Genomic DNA, 24,811 nt, shown 5'->3' on the forward strand with positions numbered 1-24,811 from the left:
GGAAGAACTTTCACATGTAAATAATTAGTAAGAGTATGTCAGCAGGTTTGGGTTTTGGAATGTATTGATGGACATATTTGGGTTTTTAATATTGTACGAGCGTGAAAACTTGTTTTCAACATATTCCTCATGTTGCCACGTGACCCGAGTTGTATAAATAACACATGTGGCAAAAATAAACCCGTTCGCAAATCGTTTCACCTTTGTCGGGACCTTTGCGCATCAGCGGTCCCTTGCTCGGGTGGAAACCGTGGCGCGTCCTTGGGTGTTGGGTCCACTTACTTACAAACAATTGAGCCGTAACACCCCCGACCACCCCGTGCACACCCGCCCTCGGCTCAAAGGTTCTGATCCATGACGACGGGGAGGGAGTGGGGTCCTGGTAGCGTGTCGCTTTCTCGCGCTGAGTACCGGGCAGTCTATCAGGGAGGAGGACCATGGTGCTTTGGTTCTTCGGGACACTCGCGGGTTTATTGGCCCTTGTTGTCATAGCGAAGGTCAGCAGGAGGATCCGACTTGCATGCGTTGATTTGCTCTTCTTCGCACGGTTGCTATGGATCTGGGTGAAGCTGCGTACTCGCCTCAGCGGTTCGCCTCCCCTTACCATCATCGATCGCTTCTTGGAGCAAGTCCGGGCCCATGGGGACAAGCCCTTCGTCGTGTTCGCCGATGAGACGAGCACGTACGAGCAGGTGGCCCGTCGGAGCGCGCGAACAGCGCGGGCTCTCGTCCACAAGGTCGGCGTCCGCCCTGGAGACACGGTCGCCATCCTCGTGGATACCGAACCGCTTTTCGTCGACCTGTGGTTGGCCCTCGCACGTATCGCTTGCCCCGTCGCCTTCCTGAACCACCACCTCAGTGAAACTGCGTTGCTGCACTGTTTTCGCTGCAGCGGTGCAAAGTACATCATCGTGGCACAAGGTACGTTGTGGTCATTGATCTCCTTCAAATGGTCGTTGTGGTCAAACGTCAGTCAGAATAATTACCTTGAGGTTCCATGTTTCATTGTCCATGAATCGTTTTTATCACCTTCTCTTGAGAAATCTCTCCCCCACAACGACCCCCTTCCATCACCCACCCCCTGACGGTCAGGACAATGTTCACCGGTTTCATCTCTAACTTAAGGAAGTTTGAACGTCTTCTTCACAACATCATCAAAACTTGTTATTCCTTTAATCCTTCAGCATATGCTGAGAATCTCAAGTTGTACCACCATTGTTGTGTCGTAACCAGTGAACATGCTTGGCGGTTTGGCAGTAACCAACCCAGTGAGGTTTGTAATTTCAACCTCCAAACAGCCGATGACAATGCAGGTAGCTCAACTAGTTGAACCATCCGAGAACCCTTGAACAACAGCTGGTTAACTGACAGGATCAAGGTGGGAAAAACACACACACACACACGACATTCCAAAACCACAAACAAACTCAGGACAATGTAAATGAAGCATTGTGTGACTTTTGTTCCTCAATATGAAATTTCACATAAATAAATAACTCCATGAGCAAACAAACAAACAAGCAAACACCAAGTCGATGAGACGTTGTGATGTGTGTGGGAAGCGTGCTGGAATGTGATGAGTGATTCCAGCTGGCCTCTCCCAGAGCTCGGCCATCGGCGCCATGACACCAAAACGCTTCAAGGACATTGTTGTGTTTGTGTGTGCGCCACGGCGTAGTTTGATAAACTGAAATAGTAAAATGTCCATAAAACTGGACGGACGTCCCTTCCAAGTCCATTAAGTTCCCACGTGACGTTAATTTTTATTCAAATAAACATATTCCTGTGTGGAGTCCCGGCATTCGGGCCTCAGGCCTACTCAAATTGCTTCCTGTGAAATCAGGCCTTTCAACTTGGTGGTCAACAAGGACAAAGTAATCTACATAACATTGATCTCAGGATTCATTATACTTCCACTAGGTCTTCAATGGCCGATTTGATTTGACGCACCTTCTTGTCGGGTCATTCAGGGAAAGTCTTTTAGCCGAGCCTCTTGTTAGCATTCTGGCCAGGCCCGGTGTTCGACTTAAAGTGGTGGGAACTTTGAAATCTCGATTAGTTCAGGGTGCCGGCGATAACTCCCCCCAAACTTCGTAAAAGACCAAGGGATCTTTAACGTGCACTCAAACAAATGCAAGTAGATAGGACGTCCGGCTTAACGTCCGTCCGATGAAACGGCACGCCTGATGTTACAATGCCTGGCAGGCGTAGTACCAATGTGCCGCTTTATCGTCGGGTTCAGGAGTTGTAACCACACACCACAGCTCTGTGCCACCGAGTCGGTCCCATTCATTTAAAGATGTTCGAGATATTCATGATGTCCCGGTCAATGCGTTATGTTTTCACAACTAATTGTCCTTTTGACTCTGAGAACACTTGAATGGCTCCTCCAAAGAAAGAGACACTCAAGCTTGACATTAAAGAACATGAGGCAATGTTCTGCAGCACAACTCTTCTCCCATAAAATCAATGTCAGATCAACATGGTGCAGTTTCTTCATTATTTGTACATTCTTATATTTAGAAAAACTCGTCAAAATGACACTCAACACAAAACAAAGGATTACAATCCTCGACACACCAGGTTATGGATTACATCCAATCCCATCCATTGGGACCATCGTCTGTGCAGAGCGTTGGTGCTGCCCTAATCAGTCTCCTTGGCTATTAGGAACAATCTTGGACGGATCGCCACTCCGACACAGGATACCAGCAAGCTGGTACTCATTTTGCCGACCTTGGAAGGATGACAGGCAGAGTCAACCCCACCTGGTATTAATTCAACGGCTGAGCAAGCTGGTACTCATTTTGCCGACCTTGGAAGGATGACAGGCAGAGTCAACCCCACCTGGTATTAATTCAACGGCTGAGCAAGCTGGTACTCATTTTGCCGACCTTGGAAGGATGACAGGCAGAGTCAACCCCACCTGGTATTAATTCAACAGCTGAGGGGGATTTGAACTCGGGATCCTCAGATCCCAAGCCCACCACCCGAACCATGAAGCCAACACCAGGCATGCATCCAGTTAATTATTTGCAACTAGCAAATACAACCAAGCAAAAAATATAATTGTTTGCAATGAACATACTTTACATTGTTGTTTTTTTTTAACCTCTTGTTTACATCAACTTTAATTCGAGTACAATGTGGACACGGACAGACTTTGCACTTTGAGATGTTTTCTAGTTTAAGCTTTTAGTTTTTAGCTCGCTTGTTCAAAGAACAGAGAGCTATAGCGATACCCCCGGCGTGAGCGTGAGCGTGAAAATGTTAAAGTTTTTGGTGCAAGTTATTTCCTTTCTAATGTTTTTATCTACCACACTATTTTACTGATCACAATATACAAATACATATATTGCTTTAAAATTATTTGGATCAGACTTCACTGCAATGCTTTATAAAAAAAATATTATTAGACTAGTCTTTTAAAAACGATAAATGTATAAACAGGCGAGCATCGGGTGGCTTTGACACCAACTCTCTGGTTTATTTATGACTTCGTAGAAATTCTTCAAAGAAAAAAAAAAAAAGTGTAGAAATAATTGAATATGAAATTTTTTTGGTGTGCTCTCTTTCCTCCTCATTGTCAGAGTTTGAGGACGCATTGCAGAAATTGTATGGACAATTGCAAGCCGATGGTGTATCAATGTTACTGGCTACGGGGTGTCCTGCTAATGATGGCGTGTGCAGCCTGGAGGCTCAGATGGCGGACGTGTCAGATGAGCCCATGTATGTTATAAAGGAAGGAATCCATCTTGACAGCCCTTTCATGTACATTTACACCTCTGGAACCTCGGGTGAGTTGCTGTGCCCGATGAGGAAAAGTGGATAAATATTTAATTTCATTTTTGTGGGATCGACCATTATATCTTATCAGTTAATTTCATTACTGGGATGGTCGTGTGTGTGTGTGCGCATGCAAGTTGCTATTATATTAGCTGCTGTCTCCACACGTGGATGTGTTTCAGCAGATGGATCCGAGTATTGTGATACCACAGATTCATATCACGTCAAAGCCATTGCCACGCCAGTTTATGTTGACATTGGTTACCTGCCATTCAAATACCACACCATGGGAACATAAACACTGAAATGTTTTTTTTTATTGAATGCAGTCAGAAAAACGAGTATGTTCACCAGCCCTCTGAACAAACGTTATGCAATGCGTTGCCTCTACCCATCTCTGCAGTATCAACCTCAAGGATGATATTTTACCTATTAGGTGTTGTCATTACAGACCAACATTGCTCCCCCACCCCACAATAGTTTGACCATACTTTTTTTTCTGAAAGTGTATTTTTTGTAATGACCCTGTAGTCCTTGTGGTGTCACAAATTTGTGTCACTTTATGGCCGTTGTCTTTGACGCCGCAGATATCCGTCCATTCGAGGGCAGCACATGACATGTTAATTGCCCTTTGGGGTAACATCTATCTATAATTCCAGCAGTGTGTGTGTGTGTGTGTGTGTGTGTGTGTGTGTGTGTGTGTGTGTGTGTGTGTGTGTGTGTGTGTGTGTGTGTGTGTGTGTGTGTGAGTGTGACCGCTGTTTCTCGATAACCACTGGTCCAATCTAATTGAAACTTGCCAGATATATTGCTGGGGACCTGAGGATGTGCCTTTTCAAGGTTTGATATTGATCGGACAAGTGCTTCCCAAGTTATGGCCATTTATTTACCAAACCAATGGCAAGACACGTTGTTGCGTGGGCATGGCCGATGGGGAAGAGAAGAGAAGCCACGTTCCCCATTACGGGTTACAACGTCCGGGCTTCCGGAGAGTGATGACTTCGTGTATTCTCATAATTTCTCGATTTCTTATGCGCATTTATAGATAAACACAATGGCCCAAGTTATGATCGTTTTCATATTAGACGGTGTATAAATTTCGGGAACATCAGAGTGCTGGTATGCTCCGAACCAGGAAGTAATTTTTTTTTTCTCTCTCTTCTCTTCTCTTTTTGTTTTTCCTTGCCACGACATTGCGAAAAGGTAAAATACTTTGGTGCTAATTGAATAATTGGGTATTAAAACTAAATTGCGAATAATATCGAACTTCCGGATCACGCACGCGAGAGCGAAGAAACGGCCTGTGTGGTTTATTTATTTATTTTTATTATTATTCTTTTTTTTACGGGCACGTACTAGTATTCCTAAATCAGAATGTCTGTGTGCGTGTGTACGTACATGCGTATGCAATTCATTGCACATGATTTTGGGAAACTGCCTTTTAATAGTCATTTTGTACTGTACTGGAATGGGAGATGCTTAGCAGGCAGACACGAGCGGAGGGACAGTCGAGCCGGGCTGTGTTGTACAAGTACGAGCGCGGGCGTACTCTGCCCGGCAGCTCTCCTTTATTCGTATGCACACGCACGAGCCGGACGACTCCAGCATACTACGACGCCTCAGGCGGCGCGCACACCTCATATCCCTTGCCGACCCCCACGGCCACTCCTCCCATCATCACGCCCACCATGCATCATCACCATGCCCTTCCCCATAGGCCCGCAGACTCCACCACACTCCTCCCCCCTAAAACTATGATTATTAAATGAGTACCATTATAAGAAGCATACAGAACACTAAGGACTTCGTAGAATAATCATGGAAATAAAAGGAAAATAGCGAAGTATAATAGCACACCACATCATATAATGTGTCGATGCGAGCGCGTGGAGCAGTAAAGGCCAGGTTCCAAAGACGGAGGTGCACAAAGCCCCCCCCCCCCACTCTGACCGTGTTACCGATATGAAGCAGCAAATGAGAAGCACAGCAGCACTACGCAGCAAAAACGCCCCCAGGCGGCCCATGCTGACATGCCCCTCCCCGAGGTCGTGACGACCTTTCGAGCCAACCTCCCCCGGCCCCATCAAACGCCTCTGGCCCACTCCCCCAGGCAGACCCGACGTAGACAAACATCCTGAGGCCGGCAGCCCGCTATCTGGAAGCCGTGGCGCCAGCCCTGATCGACCTTGGCTGGGGTCGCTGAACAGCGCCGCTGGCTGCATGCATCTAATGCGCCAAAACAACTCACGTACCACAATCAGTTGAGACGCCAACGCCCATCCCAACGGCCTTGAGCGAACACAGAGAGTTGCGCTCGCAACCAGAGGTGGGGGTAACGCCGACCAGGGCACCAGTCTTGATTCCGAGTCGATCTCCGAGACCCACACGGCAGCTAGACGGGAGCAACTCCATTTAAACCACACTGCAATCATAGGCTCGTTATAAATCACTACGAACATTATTCGAAGTACTGCAAACTCATTTTTCCGTACAGCGCGCTTTTTTGATAAAATCCCAGCACATGACAAAGCCATTACCTGCGGCCTGGGGCAACTGGAGGCCAATAAACCTTCTTTATTCGCCCCCACATCACATTGATCATAACACCAAATCCATTGACTGATCCCCGCCAAATCCACTTTCACATGAGAACTGCTGGCATTTATTTCAACGGTAAACTGCATCACTAGAGCAAGGAAAAACATACATGCCCTGAACAACAACCCACAACCCCCATCACGAGTCCGTTTCTTGGTTGCCGACTTGATGTTGCGACTCGCGACTCCCTCTAACGCCACGGGCTCACCGCCACCTGTTGAAGCTGCCTGAACAACACCAATGCGCATTGCCTCACGAACCCTGCCGAAGTGCGGGAACTCATTGCGAACGAAGCGCGGGAACTCATCGCGAGAGCTGATATGGCTCTCGCCGCTCCTGGAGCGCACATCACCGCCGCAGGCAGCAACGAACGGTGGCTCCCGCTGCATCGACGCGGCCCCCGCCGCCAGAGCCTCGCCCTCGGTACTCGACGAAGGTCTCGAAGAGAGCACTGGCACATCTGGAGGCACGAACCGGAACCCGTTCCGACCCAAAAGGGTCCGGCTCGCCGAGCCCGGCTCCTGCTCCGGCTCGCCGGCATCATCATGCCCCGGCTGCAGGCTGATCTCCAGGTCACTGGGGTCCTGCTGCGGTGCCCCTTCGCTCCCGGTGCGACCGTGCTGCGGTGCCCCTTCGCTCCCGGTGCGACCGTGCTGCGGTGCGCGCCCTCGTCCCGCACCGCTAGGCGCGCGAGCACCCTGCGGCACTTGAGCCATCGCGCGGACTTGCGCGTTCACCGCGTGGCCTTCGGGATTAGCCTCCATGCTCCAGCTGGAGCTACTCATTACGTCCTGGCCAGCCATGGCGCGGACATCCGTGAGTGTCTGCTCGACAGATGAAACAGTCGCGACCGCCGAGTCGAATGTGATGTCGGTCAACCGTAGGATGGCTGCTCGCAGACCAGAAATAAAACGATCTCTGAACCATGCCGGACGCTCCTCTGTCGTGAATTTGCACGGCACAGCCGAATGCGATGCGCGGCCAGCACGAGTGGACTCAATTCGACACCCGATCCGTGCCTCGCTCACTTCCCCCCCCCCCTCCCCCCTGCCACTGATCTTGTCATTTCCGGATCAATTGCAAGCAGGTTTCGACGCGGGACGGAAGGATCGCCTCGCACACCGCCATCTATGACCGCAACAATGGGCAATGACCCTCGGCCCACACACCGTAGACGACCTCGAGAGCCCAGACCGCCGTCCGAGTGATTGCATTGCCACGCTCGCCCACGACCCGCGCCGCAGACCGTGCGCATGGCCGTGCGTGCCTGGCCCATCGGGATGACCCCCAGACCATCTGCTGTGTCCCGACCATCGGGACCTCAGACATTCTCCAGAGCTTGCGCGACGTCCCACGCCACGTTCGAGCCGAAACGCGTATCCTCGACAAAACGAACAGGAAAATGAACCAAACGAAGGAACGTTGCCCACTCGACGTGGCCGAAGTCGATTCCGACGAAGGCGGGCACGCGTACGTTTGCCGTGCACCGACTCTTTGCCATGTTCGCGCTGGCGAGACCTTTGGCTCCGTAGCTTGGAACCGCACGGGTCATTTGCCGCCCTTACACACGCCGATTCGAAGATCCTCGTTCGCCAACTGTACTGTACTGGAATGGGAGATGCTTAGCAGGCAGACACGAGCGGAGGGACAGTCAAGCCGGGCTGTGTTGTACAAGTACGAGAGCGGGCGTACTCTGCCCGGCAGCTCTCCTTTATTCGTATGCACACGCACGAGCCGGACGACTCCAGCATACTACGACGCCTCAGGCGGCGCGCACACCTCATATCCCTTGCCGACCCCCACGGCCACTCCTCCCATCATCACGCCCACCATGCATCATCACCATGCCCTCCCCCATAGGCCCGCAGACTCCACCACAATTTGGCTGCTGATCCCAAGTCATTAAGAGTCACTTGCAATCAAAGTGTGACCCAGTGTGTCATGTCGACCAAAGCATGTGTGGCATGCAGATTCCCCCACCTGAAGGCTATGAATAAACCAGCTGGGTTTTTATGGACAATCCCAAAGTGTAATTCTCCTGAGATTAAGTAGGTTCACTTACACAAACTGGTTCTGGATTTTTAACACGTGCACATGGTTTTTTCAGCTACATGTAAACTTCTTCAAAGCCTGAGATTACTCAACTAGATCTGTCCTGTCTCGTTGTTGTCCATTCCCCATACTGTTATTCATAACGTGAATCTATTACCGTGTCTTGTCCATACTTGTTCCGGTTTTATTACCTCTACCACTGAAGGTGAAGGAGGTTATGTTTTCACCCCTTTCTGTCTTGTTTGTCTGTTTCTTTGTCTGTCTGTGTACAGGATATCTCAAAAAAGTTGTGGACGCATCCGGATGAAATTTTGTGGGCAGGTTGGATGTGTGACAAGGACGAAATGATTAGATTTTTGTGAAGATCCGGATCAGGATCCGACTACGAGAATTTTTTTAAGTGATTCTTCACCATTTAGAGATTGGGCTAAATTCATATATAGCACAATATCTCAAAAAGTTGTGGATGTATTCGGATGAAACTTGGTGGACACGTTGGGTCTGTGACCACAACAAATTGATTCGATTTTGGTGAAGATCCAAATCCACATCTGACTACTAGAATTTTTGAAGTGATCCTTCACCATTGAGAGATCGGGCCAAAAACGATAGGCAGCATGATATCCCAAAAATGTATTGGGACAGATATGTTCTCGTGGATCAGGCATTGCGTGGCGGAGGTATTCGCTCTACCGAGTGCCCTTCTAGTTTTGAGATTGTGTTGTTTCGGCATTGGCAAGGTCGCATGCTCTTGAGTCGTAGGCCTGACACTATCTCTCTTCTCACCTGTGTTTCTTATTTTTACACCTTTCCTCTATCCTACTTCTCCCTTTTTTCAACAAAAATCTTCTCAAAAAACAATTTTCATAAAAACCTTGAGAAATCCCAAAACACATTCTGTCCTTTTACTCCTTGCTTCGCTCATTCCTTTTCATTCTCATCCTCCTCAGAACCTTTTTATCCCCCGCCGCATGGCGGAAGGGGGATATTGTTGTCACCCAGGTCGTCCGGCTGTCCGTCCGTCCGTCCGTCCTGGCGTCAACATTTATAGCTGTGAGTGTGATAACTCATAACCTGTTGGCCATATCGTCTTGAAATTTGGGTCACACATGTACGACCTGAAAAGGAAGAACCTTATTGATTTTGGGCGTGGCCGGATCCAAGATGGCCGACTGGGGCAGCCATCTTGAAAAAAATGTTTTTTCGCCATATCGATTTGGAATTTGGGTCACACATGTACCACCTGAAAAGGAAGAACCCTATTGATTTTGGGAGTGGACGGATCCAAGATGGCCACCCCAGTTGGCCATCTTGAAAAAAATGTTTTTTTGTAATAAATGGAAGACCGCTTATCTGATTTCAATTATTTTCAATGGCGGTTTATTTTGAGCGTGGCCAGATCCAAGATGGCCGACTGGGGCGGCCATCTTGAAAACAAGATGGCCGGCGGGCGGCCATCTTGAAAAAATGTTTTTTGTAATAAATGGAAAACCGCTTATCTGATTTCAATTATTTTTCAATGGCAGGGGATTCCCCATCTCTGATTGTATATTTATTTATTTGTATGAACTGAATTAATTGCTTCTTGATTCTACTCGAAGGTTAGTTTGAATGATATTTTAAATAGCTTTATCTCCCTTCCCTGTGCTTGCCAAATACCCTGCACCCAAATAATTTATCTACTTCCCACATTTCCTGGTGAGCTTGCAAGCCTGTGCTCAGTGTGTCTTTGTTGCGATCCTACAGTGCTATTTTCCTTTGGACTTTCAAAAAACCTCTTCAAAGTGGTCACAATGTCTGTTTTGTGTCAGTATAACTTGGGGTAAGGGTTCACAACCATTAAACTCCTTTTGTCTAAACCTCACACATCTTCTCTTCCCATATGTCCTGCCACCCACACCACATGGCTTGTTGCACATACCATGTGAACTGCCACCCACACCACACCACAAACAAACAAAAAAAAACCACTCCACTTCCCCTTTGCTGTGAGCTCTCACCACCCTTCCCTACAAGCCTACATTACCCTTACCCCAGATCCCATCACCCATTATCTCCTCCCCCCCCACCCAAAAAAAACAGTGGTACACCGATGGCATCAGTGCCATGTTCTCAAATCCTGTTATTTTGCTCTTGTTTCTACTTTGTCTGCCCTCTTTAATCTGCCTCTCACCTTTGGTCATCTCACGTCTGCCTGGAAGTCAACAACTATTCCTCCGGTCACAAGAATAGTGTGAAAAACGGATCCTCTCAACTACGACTTCCAGTAAACTTATTTCCACCTATAAGGAGTCATATAATTCATCATTGTGGCTGACTTCATCGATACCTTTTTTCAAGCAGCTGAATCTGACCATCAGTTTGTATTTACCCCATTGATTCAACCATGGACATGCTGTTGCTTCTCCCTGGACATATCTTGGGCATTCGACACAGTCTGGCATCCTGCTCTGCTTGTGAAGCTCGCTGCCTGCAGCATACAAGGCCACCTTCACACCTGTCATTCTGACCATCTCCACTCTTTGTGGAATGATGTGACATTTTCTTTGGTCAGGTTTAGCAAACCTGACCGAAGGAAATCTCAGGTCATTCCACAAAGCCAGCAACAAGAGTGTGTCCACTCTCAGGAGAGCCATAAAACAACAGCTGTTCAACCTCAGCATTGAACTTTCACAACTTGTGTTCCTCCTCTAAAACCTGGTGGCACCTTGTTAAGTCAGTCTCTGGTGTATGGTCCCCCTCCATCCCTTCCCTCTCTTCAAAAGGCACCACAGCCGACTCCGCTCGTGAGAAGGTCGAATGCCTCAATCCTGTGTTTGCTTCCAAATCTTATGTCCCCAAAGCCTCAGTCTTTGGACTCACCCTACCCAGTCACACCCAACCACTACTGGACTCTGTGTCGTTTACAGCTGAGAAAGTGAAGTCATTTCTCGCAACCTTTGACTCTGATTCTGCACCTGGACTGGACAGCGTCAGGTCCCATGTCCTGAAAACCTTCTCTGCTGCTATTGCACAACTTCTTTCTGCTCTTTTCACCCTATCACTTGCCCGAGATCATCATCCATCTGTTTGTAAGTCAGCAAACATCACCACATTGCATAAAAAGTGCAAAAACTAGTCTTCTTGACTTCAGACCTATTCGCTTACTTCCCATTGTCAACAACATCATGGAATCCATCATCGCAGTTGATATGAAATCCTTTTCTCCAACAGCTTCATACCACATCACTAATTCAGATTCAGGCCAGGTCACTCTTCCTTGAACATGCTGCTTCTTCTCTCCCAACAACGGATGGAGGCCCACAATGTCAGACATGAGATTAGGGGCATCTCTCAACACATATGTCAAGCTTTCGATACAGACTGGCATCCCACCTTGTTCTCCAAACACTCTGCCTATGGCATCCAAGACCATCTCCACACATGGCTTACTGACTTCCTCTACTCTCGTACCAATGTGTGGCACTCATCGGAATCCTTTCGAGGAGATTTTTTTTCTTCCAGATTTCACATCGGAATCCAGATTTTTTTTTTTTTTTTTAGGGGGGGGGGTTATGTAGGGGTTCATCAGCTCTCCCTGTCAAGGCTGGAGTTCCCCACAGCATTGTTCTGGGCCCAGTACTATTCCTAATCTTCATTAATGGTCTCTCTGACTCTCTGGAAAATGCCCTTTACCTATTTGTTCATGACTCCTCCCTGTGTCATATCCTTTAGACTGGGAGGCATTTTAGGTTTCCTCATCTAGCTTTTTATCAGGTTGCTTCTTCCCTCTCTTCAGGCCTTGACAAAAACACAAGCTGTGAATGTCTTTCAATCAGACAAATCTCAACCTCAGTCAATGTCAATTTCTCTTTCTTTTTCTCTTTCTCTTTTTCTTTCTCTCTTTCTCTCTTTCTCTCTTTCTCTCTTTCTCTCTTTCTCTCTTTCTCTCTTTCTCTCTTTCTCTCTTTCTCTCTTTCTCTCTTTTTCTTTTTCTTTTTCTCTCTCCTCATTTGTCCAATTCTATATTTTCTCCTTTAACTCTGCGGTTCGTGTTTCCGCTCCCTCTTTAAACTGTACCTTTTGTTCTGTTGCATCCTGATACATTCTTCTACGAGCCTTGAGTTTGGATTCATAAAATATAAAGCGTAATTAAAACCCTCTTTCCCTTTGTCTTCAGCTAGATTTTAACCTCTGAAGGCTTGAGTATAGCAACCTCACCTCTCAGCCACCATCATGACTATTATTTCTTTGAAACTAACAGTTAAAGCCATGGTACAGTAAAGTTGCACATATAAGGTAATGTTTTGCTCAACTTGTGCACTTGGATCCTGGATTTGAAGGTAACCTTATCCAATTGTTCATCTTTGCATAATCAAAAATGACAAGTTCATGGTAGTGTTTGACTCATGTTGGGATGATAAATTGCTATGACAGATTATGATGTCCATTTATTTTTGATGGAAGCCATTTTGTTCCCTGTGTCTGTGATAGGATGGCCAAAAGCAGTGACCGTCAGCCATTTGCGGGCATGGTTAGGAGTGTTAATGTTCGAATCGAACAGAATGACCAAGGCCGATGTGTTATACATCTCACTGCCACTGTACCACAGCTCGGGCAGTATGGGGATCATCTCCTCCATACACGCTGGTGAGAATCCTTCCATCATGTCATTACTTGGCTTTGAGCTTTTTATCAGGTTGTTTTCCAAGTGGATCATGCTATATTTGTATTATTTGGTTTAGATTTGCAGATATCACACTATTTATGCACAGTATAAATTACACATTCATTGTGTTCATGGCAAATATGAGTCAATGATCTGCAAGGCCATTAATAAAACAAAGAACATTAATTATCAATTTTCCTCCTGACTGCTCTACCAGTTTGCTTAGTTGCCTTAACTCTGCATGAACCATTATTTTAAGAGACATTTGGGGTCATGCTGTCGAATATCTCTTCACAATTCCACCATGGAATGAATTCCTGAATCCAGTTAACCTGGGGGAGTGGGGAGAAATATAACGATGGGTATAGTAAATAATAAGAGTAAATGTGCCTTGTATCATTCACCCCGTTACTTCTTCTTTCATATGCAGCAAAAGGCTTGCTTGCATCATTGCTGGGAGCGTGGCTCTGCTGCTGATGCAGTGTCCCTTGTAGGTTAGAGTAATTTTGTAATTTGTTCATGGTGCCGGTGATAGTTCGCCTACTCTTTGCGAAGGACACCATGGGATCCTTAACATCCACTAACTCATGCTAACAGCATTAGCTACTTTACTGCCCTTCAAGATCACAAAAAATGGATGCAAGGGTGACGTTTCCCCTGTAACATATTCTTTACGACGTTGGAACATGTACGCCTGATAGTTGTTGATGGCACGAAAGAAGAGTGAAATCACGAAACATGTTTAAATACAGGATATCAGAGTGGCAGTGCTAACGTCCCTCGACAAAATCATCATGCGGTCCTTTCTTGTCGCAGGGAAGTACGACTTGACCAAAAACAAATAATTATTTTATTCATTTACTCGAGGAATTCATTCGTTTACTAAACGTAATTGAAATTCAGGTCATGTGAATCAGCTCCAATCCCATGAAGCCAAACTGCTAAAATCACTGCATGAGCTGTTCAATGTATCCTTTAACATCCTGATGCACCTTCTATTCTCTTGCAGGAGCGACTGTAGTTTTAAAGAAGAAATTTTCAGCAAGTCAGTTCTGGAATGACTGCCGAAAACACAATGTGACTGTAATCCAGTACATCGGAGAGCTTTGCAGATACCTCTGCAATCAGCCTGAGGTGCGATATTACACGGTGCCTTCAATACTGAGTAACTCTACTTTGTGCTACATTCCTATACTGAACTATCTTTCTCTTCCTCCCTTCTTTCAGCATTTTTATTCCTTTTTACCCTGCGCACACGAAGCGAAAAGCGGGACTAAGCAATTGGTTCATTTCTGTCTGCCTGCCTGTCTGTCTGTCCAAAAACATCAATTTGCAGGATTTGGAAATGTCATATAAGGTGGTGTATAAGACATCATCAACAGCACTAAACTTGTGGAGTTTGTTTTATACGATGCTTAAAATCATTGTTATTACTCTCGCCTTGAGTTTGGGTCTGTTTGTCTGTCTGTTTGTCTGTTTGTTCCTTGGCAAAATCTTCGATTTTGTCAAGTATGTTGGTCTGTTCCATTTGTTGGCTTGTTTGTTTGTTTGTTTGTTTGTCCGGTCGTCTACAGCCCAAACGGCTGGACCAGTCATTCTTAAAATTTTTACACCTGATAGGCAATCCACCTGAGACGTTCCGCGTCCAAACCCCGTCTTAATCGGACTAAACGTCGCGACGTGACGTCACACAACGTGAAAACACATTTTTGGACATAACTCAGTGACCAGAAGTCGTGGCGACTTCCGGTTGACGCCAAATTGAACTTCATTCAAATATCTAAATGATTACGAAATGCATCTTATTACAAATTACGCATAGTTTTCACAAGCGTATGACGTCAAAGTTTTGCCTATTGACGTCATTTTTAAAAATATATTTACGCTCGTGTGCAGCCGAAACTACTGAAGCAATCGTTCTCAAATTTACCACGTGATAGTCAATCTTGCTGAAATAGTCTGGGATCAAATCACGTCATAATCGCACTTAACGTCACGACGTTACGTCAAAAAAGGTGAAAACAAGCTTTTGAACATAACTCAGTAACCAGAAGCCGTAGCGACTTCCTGTTGACGCCAAAACAAACTTCAATGGAATATGTAAATGTTTTAAAATGCATGTTAGTACAAATTATGGACAGTTTTCGCAAGCGTATGACGTCAAAGTTTTTAGCTATTGGCGTGATTTTTAAAAAAATTCTATTCGTTCTACAGGTCACAATTCTTAACCGATTTGGATGAAATTTTAACAGCTGATAGAAATCCACCGTGCAAAAAGATATGTGACTTTTGGTGATGTTCAGGATCAGGATCTGGATTCTGCATCACTTTATATTATCACCCATTATAAACCAATGGGGAATTTTGTGAACTACACATGGTTAATTCTCAAACAGTTTTGCACTTATTATATTGAAACTTATACTGTCTATTTATGCATGTAATATTAACATGTGTACAAAGTTTGATCGAAATTGACCCAAGGTCAAGGTCAGGGTCACCCAAAACATGAAAAACACGTATAAAATACATATTTTTGTTTTGCAAAATATTTCAAACCTGATAACGGGATCGTAAAGCTGGTTGAAAAGCAATGTTCCTCGGTATTTTCAAATATTTTATACGATCAGAATGAAGGCAACAAGCACCGATGATAAGTTGTTGAATGTCACATGGTGGCTTTAAATGAGTTGTGAAAATTTTCAATCTGACAACGTCATAAATACCATGACAACACGCACCTGATAATTGTTATTTGTGACGTCGCGGCATTTTATTAATGTACAAACGAATAAACACCACACATTCCATGACATTACAGCTTGCACCACCACACGGAAAGGTCAACTAATTCGCCAAGTGTCATGCTAAGCACGATTTTTCATTTGTTCGTTTGTTTGTCCACACAGAACTTTCGTGTTTTTCTCCGCAACCACTTGTCGGATTGAGACAATTTTCACCATTGGTGAAATCACCGATTGAGGGCGTCTGGAATCATTGATTGCTATTTTTCTTGTTGTTAATATTATTGTTATTATTAATATTACTGGCAATTTGCCTGTGCCCACATGGGATTCGAAACGGGGTCGGGATAGAGGCAGCAAAAATGCAAATGGTATTTTCTGTCATAAAGCTGGAAAGCTGGGAGCAACAATTCACATTTATTGGCACATCTGATGCATTTAAATGCACTATATGCGGTGAGGCTCCATTTTAAACTTTATGTTCGATATGTGCAGTTTTTTTCATGCTTGGGGTCCATAATAAATATTTTTATTGGTGTCAAAGTCAGTGACAAATTGCAAATTGATCGTAGGATTCTCCTTTCTCGTGATCCAATTATGAGCTCTGAAGCATCACTCATAAGTCCAAATAATACCTTCTCCCACAACCACTGGGAGTGGTGCTTCATGATACACATTTACGTGAAGAATTTCCATTGGCCCCACCTTCGGAACCTCCCGGGAGTACGAGGGGACCAAGTACCTATAATCTTTGTCTTATTACCCTTTGTCCCCCTGTTATGTTTGGTTGAGATTGGATAAGTAACAACTGAATGCATCAGCCATAGATATGCAGACAGCCCAGGTAGATACCAAATTGTGTATTTCAGTTTGATTATACATTCCCACCACTGACACCCTTGCCACCACTGCATGTTTCATTAACTGGGAAATGTAAATATACAGAATTGGTAGGTAGAAAAAAATGTTTGCTGTGTCCTCGCTGTCCTTTCCATCTTGTAGATTCTTCTTCTGGCAGCCGATTACAGTCCCCTAGAGGATCAAGGACTCCCTCAACTCCCATTTATGGCAATTTGGCATACTTGCCGCAGTTGCCAAGTGCACATTGGGGAGAAAGTCAAAGCAGGAAAACAGGGTTGTGTGGAGGTAGTGGATTGACCTTTAAGCTGTCTTGCCCTGGTTTGACTCCTAACCCGATTATATAAACTGTTGGATTAGTGTTTCACAAGACGGTGCTATGCATCACAAAGTGTGCCATCTCTCAAATAGGACTTTAAGCTGGCTGTCCATTCTTTGAGCATAAGCTTGTAAACATTGAAGAAGAGTAGGTGAGATACCACCATCATTGAGGACAAATTCCTGTGCACCTACAGGGGGCACTGCATCAATGACACAGCCATGCTCCTTTTTCAATGATGCTACAAGCAGCGATGTGCTTGATGCGAGAAAAGACTATGAGGACAGGCAATTTTTAAAAACTTTTTTTAGCCACACTTGATTGTGTCTAGTTCTGTGATATTTAGAAAGAATATAATTTTGAACGTATTTGCAATCATCTTGATCATTTATGTTGAAACCTTGTTTCTTCGTGTGGAAGGCAGACGGACATGGATACAAATCACAAGGTGCGTTTGGCTATTGGAAATGGAATGCGGCAGGATGTGTGGCAGAATTTCCTTGCTCGTTTTGGGCCCTTATGCATCTCTGAGTTTTATGGAGCGACCGATGGAAACATCGCTTTCATGAACTACACGGGCCATGTTGGAGCAGTTGGTCGGACAAGCTTTTTGCTGAAAGTAATCAACATTTATCTTCCCTCTCAAAAATAGAGTTGCTGTTATCCATTTTGCTTCTTTTGGATTAGAACTATGAAGTTTCTACTTCATTGATAAATCAGTGTGATGCACCATTGAATCATTTTAAATGTTAGGCCATCCAAAGTAGATATTTTATATTCTCAGGTGCATGGGGTGGTCATTTCCTCTCCACCAACTCCCCTTGCCAGGTCATTTCTGATAATTAAACTAAACCATCAGATGCAAAGACAAGACCTATCATTGAATGTCATTTCAAGCAGGACCACTGATAGAGGAAACACAATAACTCTAGCCTCAGTCAATGTGTCACTCACATGGCAGTCGATGTGAAGGATCTTCACATGATCCTCCTTGACCAAATAGTGGATGTAGTTTTCCATTTTTTAATTTTTTTCCCAATGCTAAGTGTGATTTTGGTGCAGGTAGTGTGTGGGGCTAAAATAATAAAAAATTGGGGAATCATTGTGAAGTTTAATCTGGGAATATCCACAGGTGAATCGCTTGAATATCTAAGAAAGGCAATTAATAACACCAATAATACCATTCCATTTGTGTCGGAAAGGTGCATAGGGCTGCCGAGGCATTTTCATTGGCAAGGATTGCAGTCCTGGACAAGTCGCCACTCCGACACAGGTTACACTAAATGGTTATTACCCCAGTACACTGGTACTCATTTTGCCAACCTCTGAGGGATGACAGGCTGAGTCAACCCCACTTGCTGTTAATTCAACGCGAACAGGGACTTTAACTCAGGACTCGAAGGTTCCAAACGAGCCACCTTATTCGTTAAGCCAACACCAGGCTGAAAGGGGTTTCAATTTTGCTTTTTCGCTTTCTTTAAAGATTTAAGGTTTTTAGCTTGCCTGTTCGAAGAACAGAGAGCTATAGCGAACCCCCGGCGTGAGCGTCAGCGTGAGCGTGAAAATGTTTTAAATTTTTTTTTGTATTACGGAAAAACTCCTCGACGGATTTCGACGAAACTTGGTGGTGGGGGGGGGGGTTAGGTATGGTCCAAGGATCATGCCATTAGATTTTGGACTTGGTCCCCCCCCCCAAAAAAAAATTGTTCGAGAAAAAAAATTTTTTTTTTTGCATTTCTACATGTTTTAAGTGATTTCCAACCCCCCTCCCAAAAAGAAATTGGTAGAGAAAAAAAGAATTTTTGCAACTTTTTTTTCAACAAAATTTCGATTTCTTTTTTTGCATTTCTACATGTTTTAAGTGATTTCCAACCACCCCCCCTAAAAAAAAATGTTGGAGAAAAGAACTATAACTCTGTCAGCTCTGTTGACATCATATTTAATGAATAAGATATAAGGTTCACTTGAGTGACCCAGCAGTATTGGCGGCGGAGGTTTTGCACTCTTCTGAGTGCTCCCCCTCTAGTTTTCTTTCTAATGTTTTTATCCACCACACTATTTTTTTATACGCCTGATATATATATATATATATATATATATATATATATATATATATACACACACACACACACACACACACACACACACACACACACACACACACACACACACACACACACACACACACACACACACACACACACACACACACACACACATCGGGGCGTATTATGTGATACCGGTCGTCCGTCCGTCCGTCTGTCTGTCTGTCCGTCCGTTCCTGTCCGCACTCTAACTCCCAAAGTTTTCAACTTTCACATTTCATATTTGGTACATAGGTACAGACTGTGGAGACGGTGTGTCATGACATACGTTCGTCATCTAAAGTGGTTGCCATGGTAACCAGGATGCTGTTTTCCATGTAGTAGCACATTTCTGTATATACCTTCTTGTTAGGGCGTATATTGTGCTCACTTGCGCTCTTGTTACTGATTACAATATACAAATACATATATTGCTTTATAATTATACTTCACTGCAATGCTTTATAAAAAATATTAATTATTAGACTCGTCTTATAAAAAACGATAAATGTATAAACAGGCGAGCATTGGGTGGCTTTGACACCAACTCTGGTTATTTTAGTGTATTATTTTACCCTGTTTCTTTAATTCCAATAATCACCTCTATTTATTTTCTGAGCTAATCTTTTCAAAACCACTCCTCCCCCCTCCCCTTCCTCAAGTCACCGAACCCAGTGGAGATGGGAGAGGTGGATTGGTTGGGGGGGGGGGTGTGGGGGTGCAGGGGAGCTAGTGATCTTGTCTTTTTTTTTTTTTACTTCAAAATCCTAAAAGTCTCTGAGAACCTAAAAGTAATCTTTGGATGGTGTTGTGTACTATGAGCCCCTGGGAATTAAAATAGGCTGTCCGACATCCAGTGTCGAACTGAGATAAGTACATGGGAGTAATCTTTCAAGCTGAGTACACTTAGGCATTTCTGAACAATATTTTTGAGGTTATTACAGATCTTTCTTTGTTCGTTGTGAGTTGAATGGGATTGTAAATGCGAACCAGAACTTTTGATTCCTCCTTCCCAAAAGTTACCATGTGGTACAGCCTGATATGTTTAAAGATGACTGCCCTAGATTGTCATTTAGAAACAAATTAATTTTTATGGGGCTAAATTAAATAAACTTTGCGAACAGGCACTATGACATCATGATGCCTGTTCGACATTGAGAACCTGACCATTCACCAAGAGTTTTATTTTTTTTTTCATGGAAAATACAAGAGAAGGGAAGGGAACAATCATCAATGGTCATTCAAAATGACCATCTGTAATAAGGCAAGGACATAATATAGTAATAGTGGACTAGCCTCAAATGTAGACCACACCAGGTGGACCAGGCAGATTATCCCACCATAAATTAGCCATAATGAAACTTCTTACCAACAATCCAAATTTCCAGTTTCCCTCCTGAGAGTTTTCTTCTGTATCCATATTGTCCCCCTATGCTTCCTTTCCTGCCCCTCATTCCTCCCCACACCCATTGTTTGTCCAAGTCTGCCAATATCTTCACCTTCAACTCTGCTGTTGGTGTTTCCCCCTCTCTCTCAACTGTTCCTTTTGTCTTGTTGTGTCCTGATCCGTTGACTTGATGCAATTGCACACAAATCAATAGATTTTCAGGCAGTGTAGAAGTATTGCTGTTTCGACCAAAGATTATTCCACTGTCCTCTTCCCTGCTTCTCCTCCCCCACCCCCTCTTTACACTGAACATATTGTTATGGACTCGGGGTTCGAGGCTCACCAGGAGGGGGAGCACTCGGGTCCCTTTTAGGCCATCAGCCATGGCTCAGAAAGTGCTTGAAAATCAAGTTTCGTTCCACTCATCGGGGGGTGGGGTGGTAGACAAAACCTTGATAATATGATAATATATATCCAAATACAGACGTATCCAAAAGTTCTCCACTCAAATAGCTGCAGTTATTGTGTATTTTCATCTTGAAAATCGATGCATTCGCCGCGCTCTCTCATTTGAACTCGGATCACGTGTGGGCCACGTGACGCCTCGACAGCCAATAGATCGGCTGACATCGTATGCAAATTACGTCAGACTGTCACGTGACCAGCTAAGTTGTCCAAGATGGAAGCTTCCTGCAGGGAGGAAATCACTGGCAGTCGATCGGCGATTTTTGATGAATATGGGCAGTGAGGATGCTCCCCGTGTATTATTCACTAGGACAATGTAGCGAACGAAGAAGTCAAACGTTTTACGTCTGTAAGGTGGGATAAATGGAGAGAAAGTGTCAACAAATGGCTCGTCTTAGAGTCACAAAAGACGTTTAGCCGAGAGTGCCGGTGTAAAGATTTCAAGTTACCCCCCGGGGGTAGCTTGAAATCGATTTCATCCTCCCCCCTACTATTTCAGATTACCCCCCCCTCCCCCTCAAAACATTTATTTATGTTGCTTATTTACAAAAAATAGTAATTTAATTGATATTGAAAACTAATTAGGGAAAAACTATTGACCACGTGACCGCCTTTAAAGAGTTTGCAATGAATTTTGATTTTATTATGAATGATTTTATTTCAATATTGTTATTAATTGAAATCAGTTTTTCTCATAGAGTTATAGTTTTTGCCACATTTTTATGAAATCCTTCTTCGATACAGTTGATCCAAATAGACATTCTGGTATATCTATTTAACCAACTCAGACTATATTTACAATTATGGAAACAAGGCAATGAAAACAGCTTATTTTTAATTAACAATTTCGTTGTGGTGGTCGTATGGCAGCTTAGCTGCCGGGGTAGCTCTCATTTCTTGAAGCGTGACTGTGTCGCTGATGCAGTGCCCCTCTAGCAGTACACACACTGGAACTGGTACTCATTTCACCGACCTCGGAAGGATGGCAGGCTGAGTGCGTAGCCTGGTGATGGCTCAGTGGTTAGGGTGGTGGCTTGGGATCCCAGGGTCCTGAGTTTGAGCGCGTCGGCCACTGAATTAATACACTGGGGGGTTGACTTAGCCTGTCATCCTTCCGAGGTTGGTGAAATGAGTACCAGTTCCAGTGTGTGTACTGGTAGAGGGGCACTGCATCAGCGACACAGGCACGCTTCAAGAAATGAGAGCTACCCCGGCAGCTAAGCTGCCATATGACCACCACCACCACAACTAAATTGTGAATTAAAAATAAGCTGTTTTCATTGCCTTTCTTATACATTGATTTTATTGCCTTGTTTCCATAATTGTAAATATAGTCTGAGTTGGTTAAAAAGATATACCAGTATGTCTATTTGCATCAACTATATCGAAGAAGGATTTCATTAAAATGTGGCAAAAACTATAACTGTATGAGAAATACTGATTTCAATTAATAACAATATTAAAATAAAATCATTCATAATAAAATCAAAATTCATTGCAAACTCTTTAAAGGCGGTCACGTGGTCAATGGTTTTTTCCCTAATTAGTTGTCACTATCAATTAAATTACTATTTTTTGTAAATAAACAACATAAATAAATGTTTTTGAGGGGGGTAATCTGAAACTGTCGGGGGTAGGATGAAATCGATTTCAAGCGACCCCTGGGGCGGGGGGGGGGGGGTAACTTGAAATCTTTACACCGGCACTCTCGGCTGAACGTTGTTCGTGACGTCTAAGACGAGCCATTTGTTGACACTTTCTCTCCATTTATCCCACCTTACAGACGTAAAACATTTGACTTCTTCGTTCGCTACATTGTCCTGGTGAATAATACACTGGGAAGCGTCCTCACTGCCATATTCATCAAAAATTACCGATCAGCTGCCGGTGATTTCCTCCTTGCAGGAAGCTTCCACCTTGGACAACTTAGCTGGTCACGTGACAGTCTGAAGTAATTTGCATACGATGTCAGCTGATCTATTGGCTGCCGAGGCGTCACGTGGCCCACACGTGATCCGAGTTCAAATGAGGAACGCTGGGAATGCATCCATTTTCAAGATGAAAATACACAATAACTGCAGCTATTTGATTGGAGAACTTTTGCATACGTATGTATTTGGATATATACTATCATATTATCAAGGTTTTGTCTACCCCCCCCCCCCGATGAGTGGAACGAAATTGCACGATACAGCTTACGGCTGATGGCCTATTTCGAACGCCCGGTCCTGAGGCCACCGGCACGTTGCTAAGCAACCACAAACACCGATTGGCACTGCCAATCACAGGCAGGGTTACACTACTTCATGTGACACCTTACCTGTGGATGGCCGAGCCAATTTGGATCCCGTCCCTCAGCGTACACCTGGACTACTGCTGAGTAGTCCAGTGAGTGTGCACTGGCTAACAAGAGCAAATTAATGGGGTAGACATCCCAGCTAAACTAATGTGCGGACCATGCTGGACCATTGGAGAAATCGATACGTTTATAAGCAATTCATGAAAATCAAATGTGAGGAAAGGAAAGGTCATGTGGCACAATAAAGGGGTTTTATTCACAGGTATGTATGGCAAGGGGAAAGCAAGGACTCATTGGTGTGGCAAAAGAGATGCAATTATTTACACAAAAGAATGATGCAGAGCAGAGCGAAACCGATGTAAACTTCCAGTCTTAAATTATACTTCACATTACAGGTGCCAGCAGACACACCTGAGGAAATTAGAGATAGCCCATAAAGAGGTGAAGCAGTTGAGGTGTAAGCAACCTCATTGTACCTGGCAGGGTCGACAGCCCTATACAACCCAAACACTGAGGAGGGGGGGGAGGAGGGAAGAAAAATGGGGTGTCCACTGTGCATGAGTGGGAGGTGTAAAATGTTGTGCAGATGAGGTTCAGAAGAGGAAGTGTGAAGAGGTGCAATTCACTATGCTCTTTCAGTAAGGCACCCACAGTGGATGAGACAAAAGCTGGGAGAAGAAGGTGCGTAAGAGATAGCTTAATGGGACATCTAAGAGAGTCTGCAAATGTGTTTACCGATGATGACCTGCAGAATGCCGTGGGAGCTGAGCACCAATGACCCAGTGTTGGGGGGATGAGGATGATGCATGCACCTTTGGAGTTTCCTTCCCTTTGATGTGCATATGTTGCTCATGGTGCTGAGAACCCTGTGTGTCCTTGAATGACTACAACCAAGCTTTGAGCTTCACAAGTCTAGACAAACGTACAGGTCAGCTACCACTCAAATAGGATCTTTGTCAGTAAGTGTCTGTGACTTCTGAGTGTCGTTACAAGTAGGAGTCTCGCCTCTGCTCTCGTTCAGCAAGACCAAAATATGACGACGACGACGCTCGGCTTGGAAAAGACTCGTATGACCCTGATTCACTCTCTTTTTATGGAGCCCGGGGTGAAGGAGCCAGAAATCAGATCAAAATATCCTGTAGACGTTTCTGCACATCCCCATTGGTGCATAGACGCCACCCAAAGAAGTAATCCTGCCCCGCCAGACTCTGGAGCTGAAAACGGCTTTTCACTCCCAGATTCAGCCATGCAACGGATCTCCTTGATTTACATGGGGTGTGGGTTTTCGGGAGAGCTTTCCAGCCACGAACGTGTGCTGGACTCCACCTAAATGCTGTGAGTTAGCGGAGTGCCAGAGCGACCCAGTCATCGCCGAATGAGTCCCAGCACACACTCGTACTTTGAGCTACATGCCAAAGTGTTCTGACTTGCTGGCACCTGCTATGTCCTTCATTCCCCAGCATTTCCAGTCATTATTGCAAGTGTCCAGGGAGCTGATGGCAGTTGCAGTGGTTATAGTGAGGTGGGGGGAAAGTGCTGCGGTGTTTGTGGTAAAGTCGTTGAAGCATTGG

General features: G+C 44.7%; 1 protein-coding gene across 2 annotated transcripts in view; it reads left to right on the top strand.

The window, feature by feature from the left end:
- Positions 1-201: 201 nt before the first annotated feature.
- LOC147015493 (long-chain fatty acid transport protein 2-like) overlaps positions 202-24,811 on the top strand; it is a 50,797-nt gene continuing 26,187 nt past the window's right edge. The window contains exons 1-5 of one of the 2 annotated variants that reach the window (XM_085850278.1): positions 202-921; positions 3,591-3,797; positions 12,910-13,065; positions 14,094-14,218; positions 17,430-17,624. In XM_085850278.1, coding sequence (XP_085706404.1) covers positions 438-921; positions 3,591-3,797; positions 12,910-13,065; positions 14,094-14,218; positions 17,430-17,624 — 1,167 coding nt within the window. In that variant the 5' untranslated portion in view covers positions 202-437. The remainder of the gene's footprint in view (positions 922-3,590; positions 3,798-12,909; positions 13,066-14,093; positions 14,219-17,429; positions 17,625-24,811) is intronic. The other variant, XM_085850277.1, reaches the window with a different exon arrangement.

Source organism: Eptatretus burgeri, chromosome 12 (genome assembly GCF_056783735.1).
Source record: "Eptatretus burgeri isolate ZD-2024b chromosome 12, Ebu_testis_v1, whole genome shotgun sequence".
NCBI classification, from domain to species: Eukaryota; Metazoa; Chordata; class Myxini; order Myxiniformes; family Myxinidae; genus Eptatretus; species Eptatretus burgeri.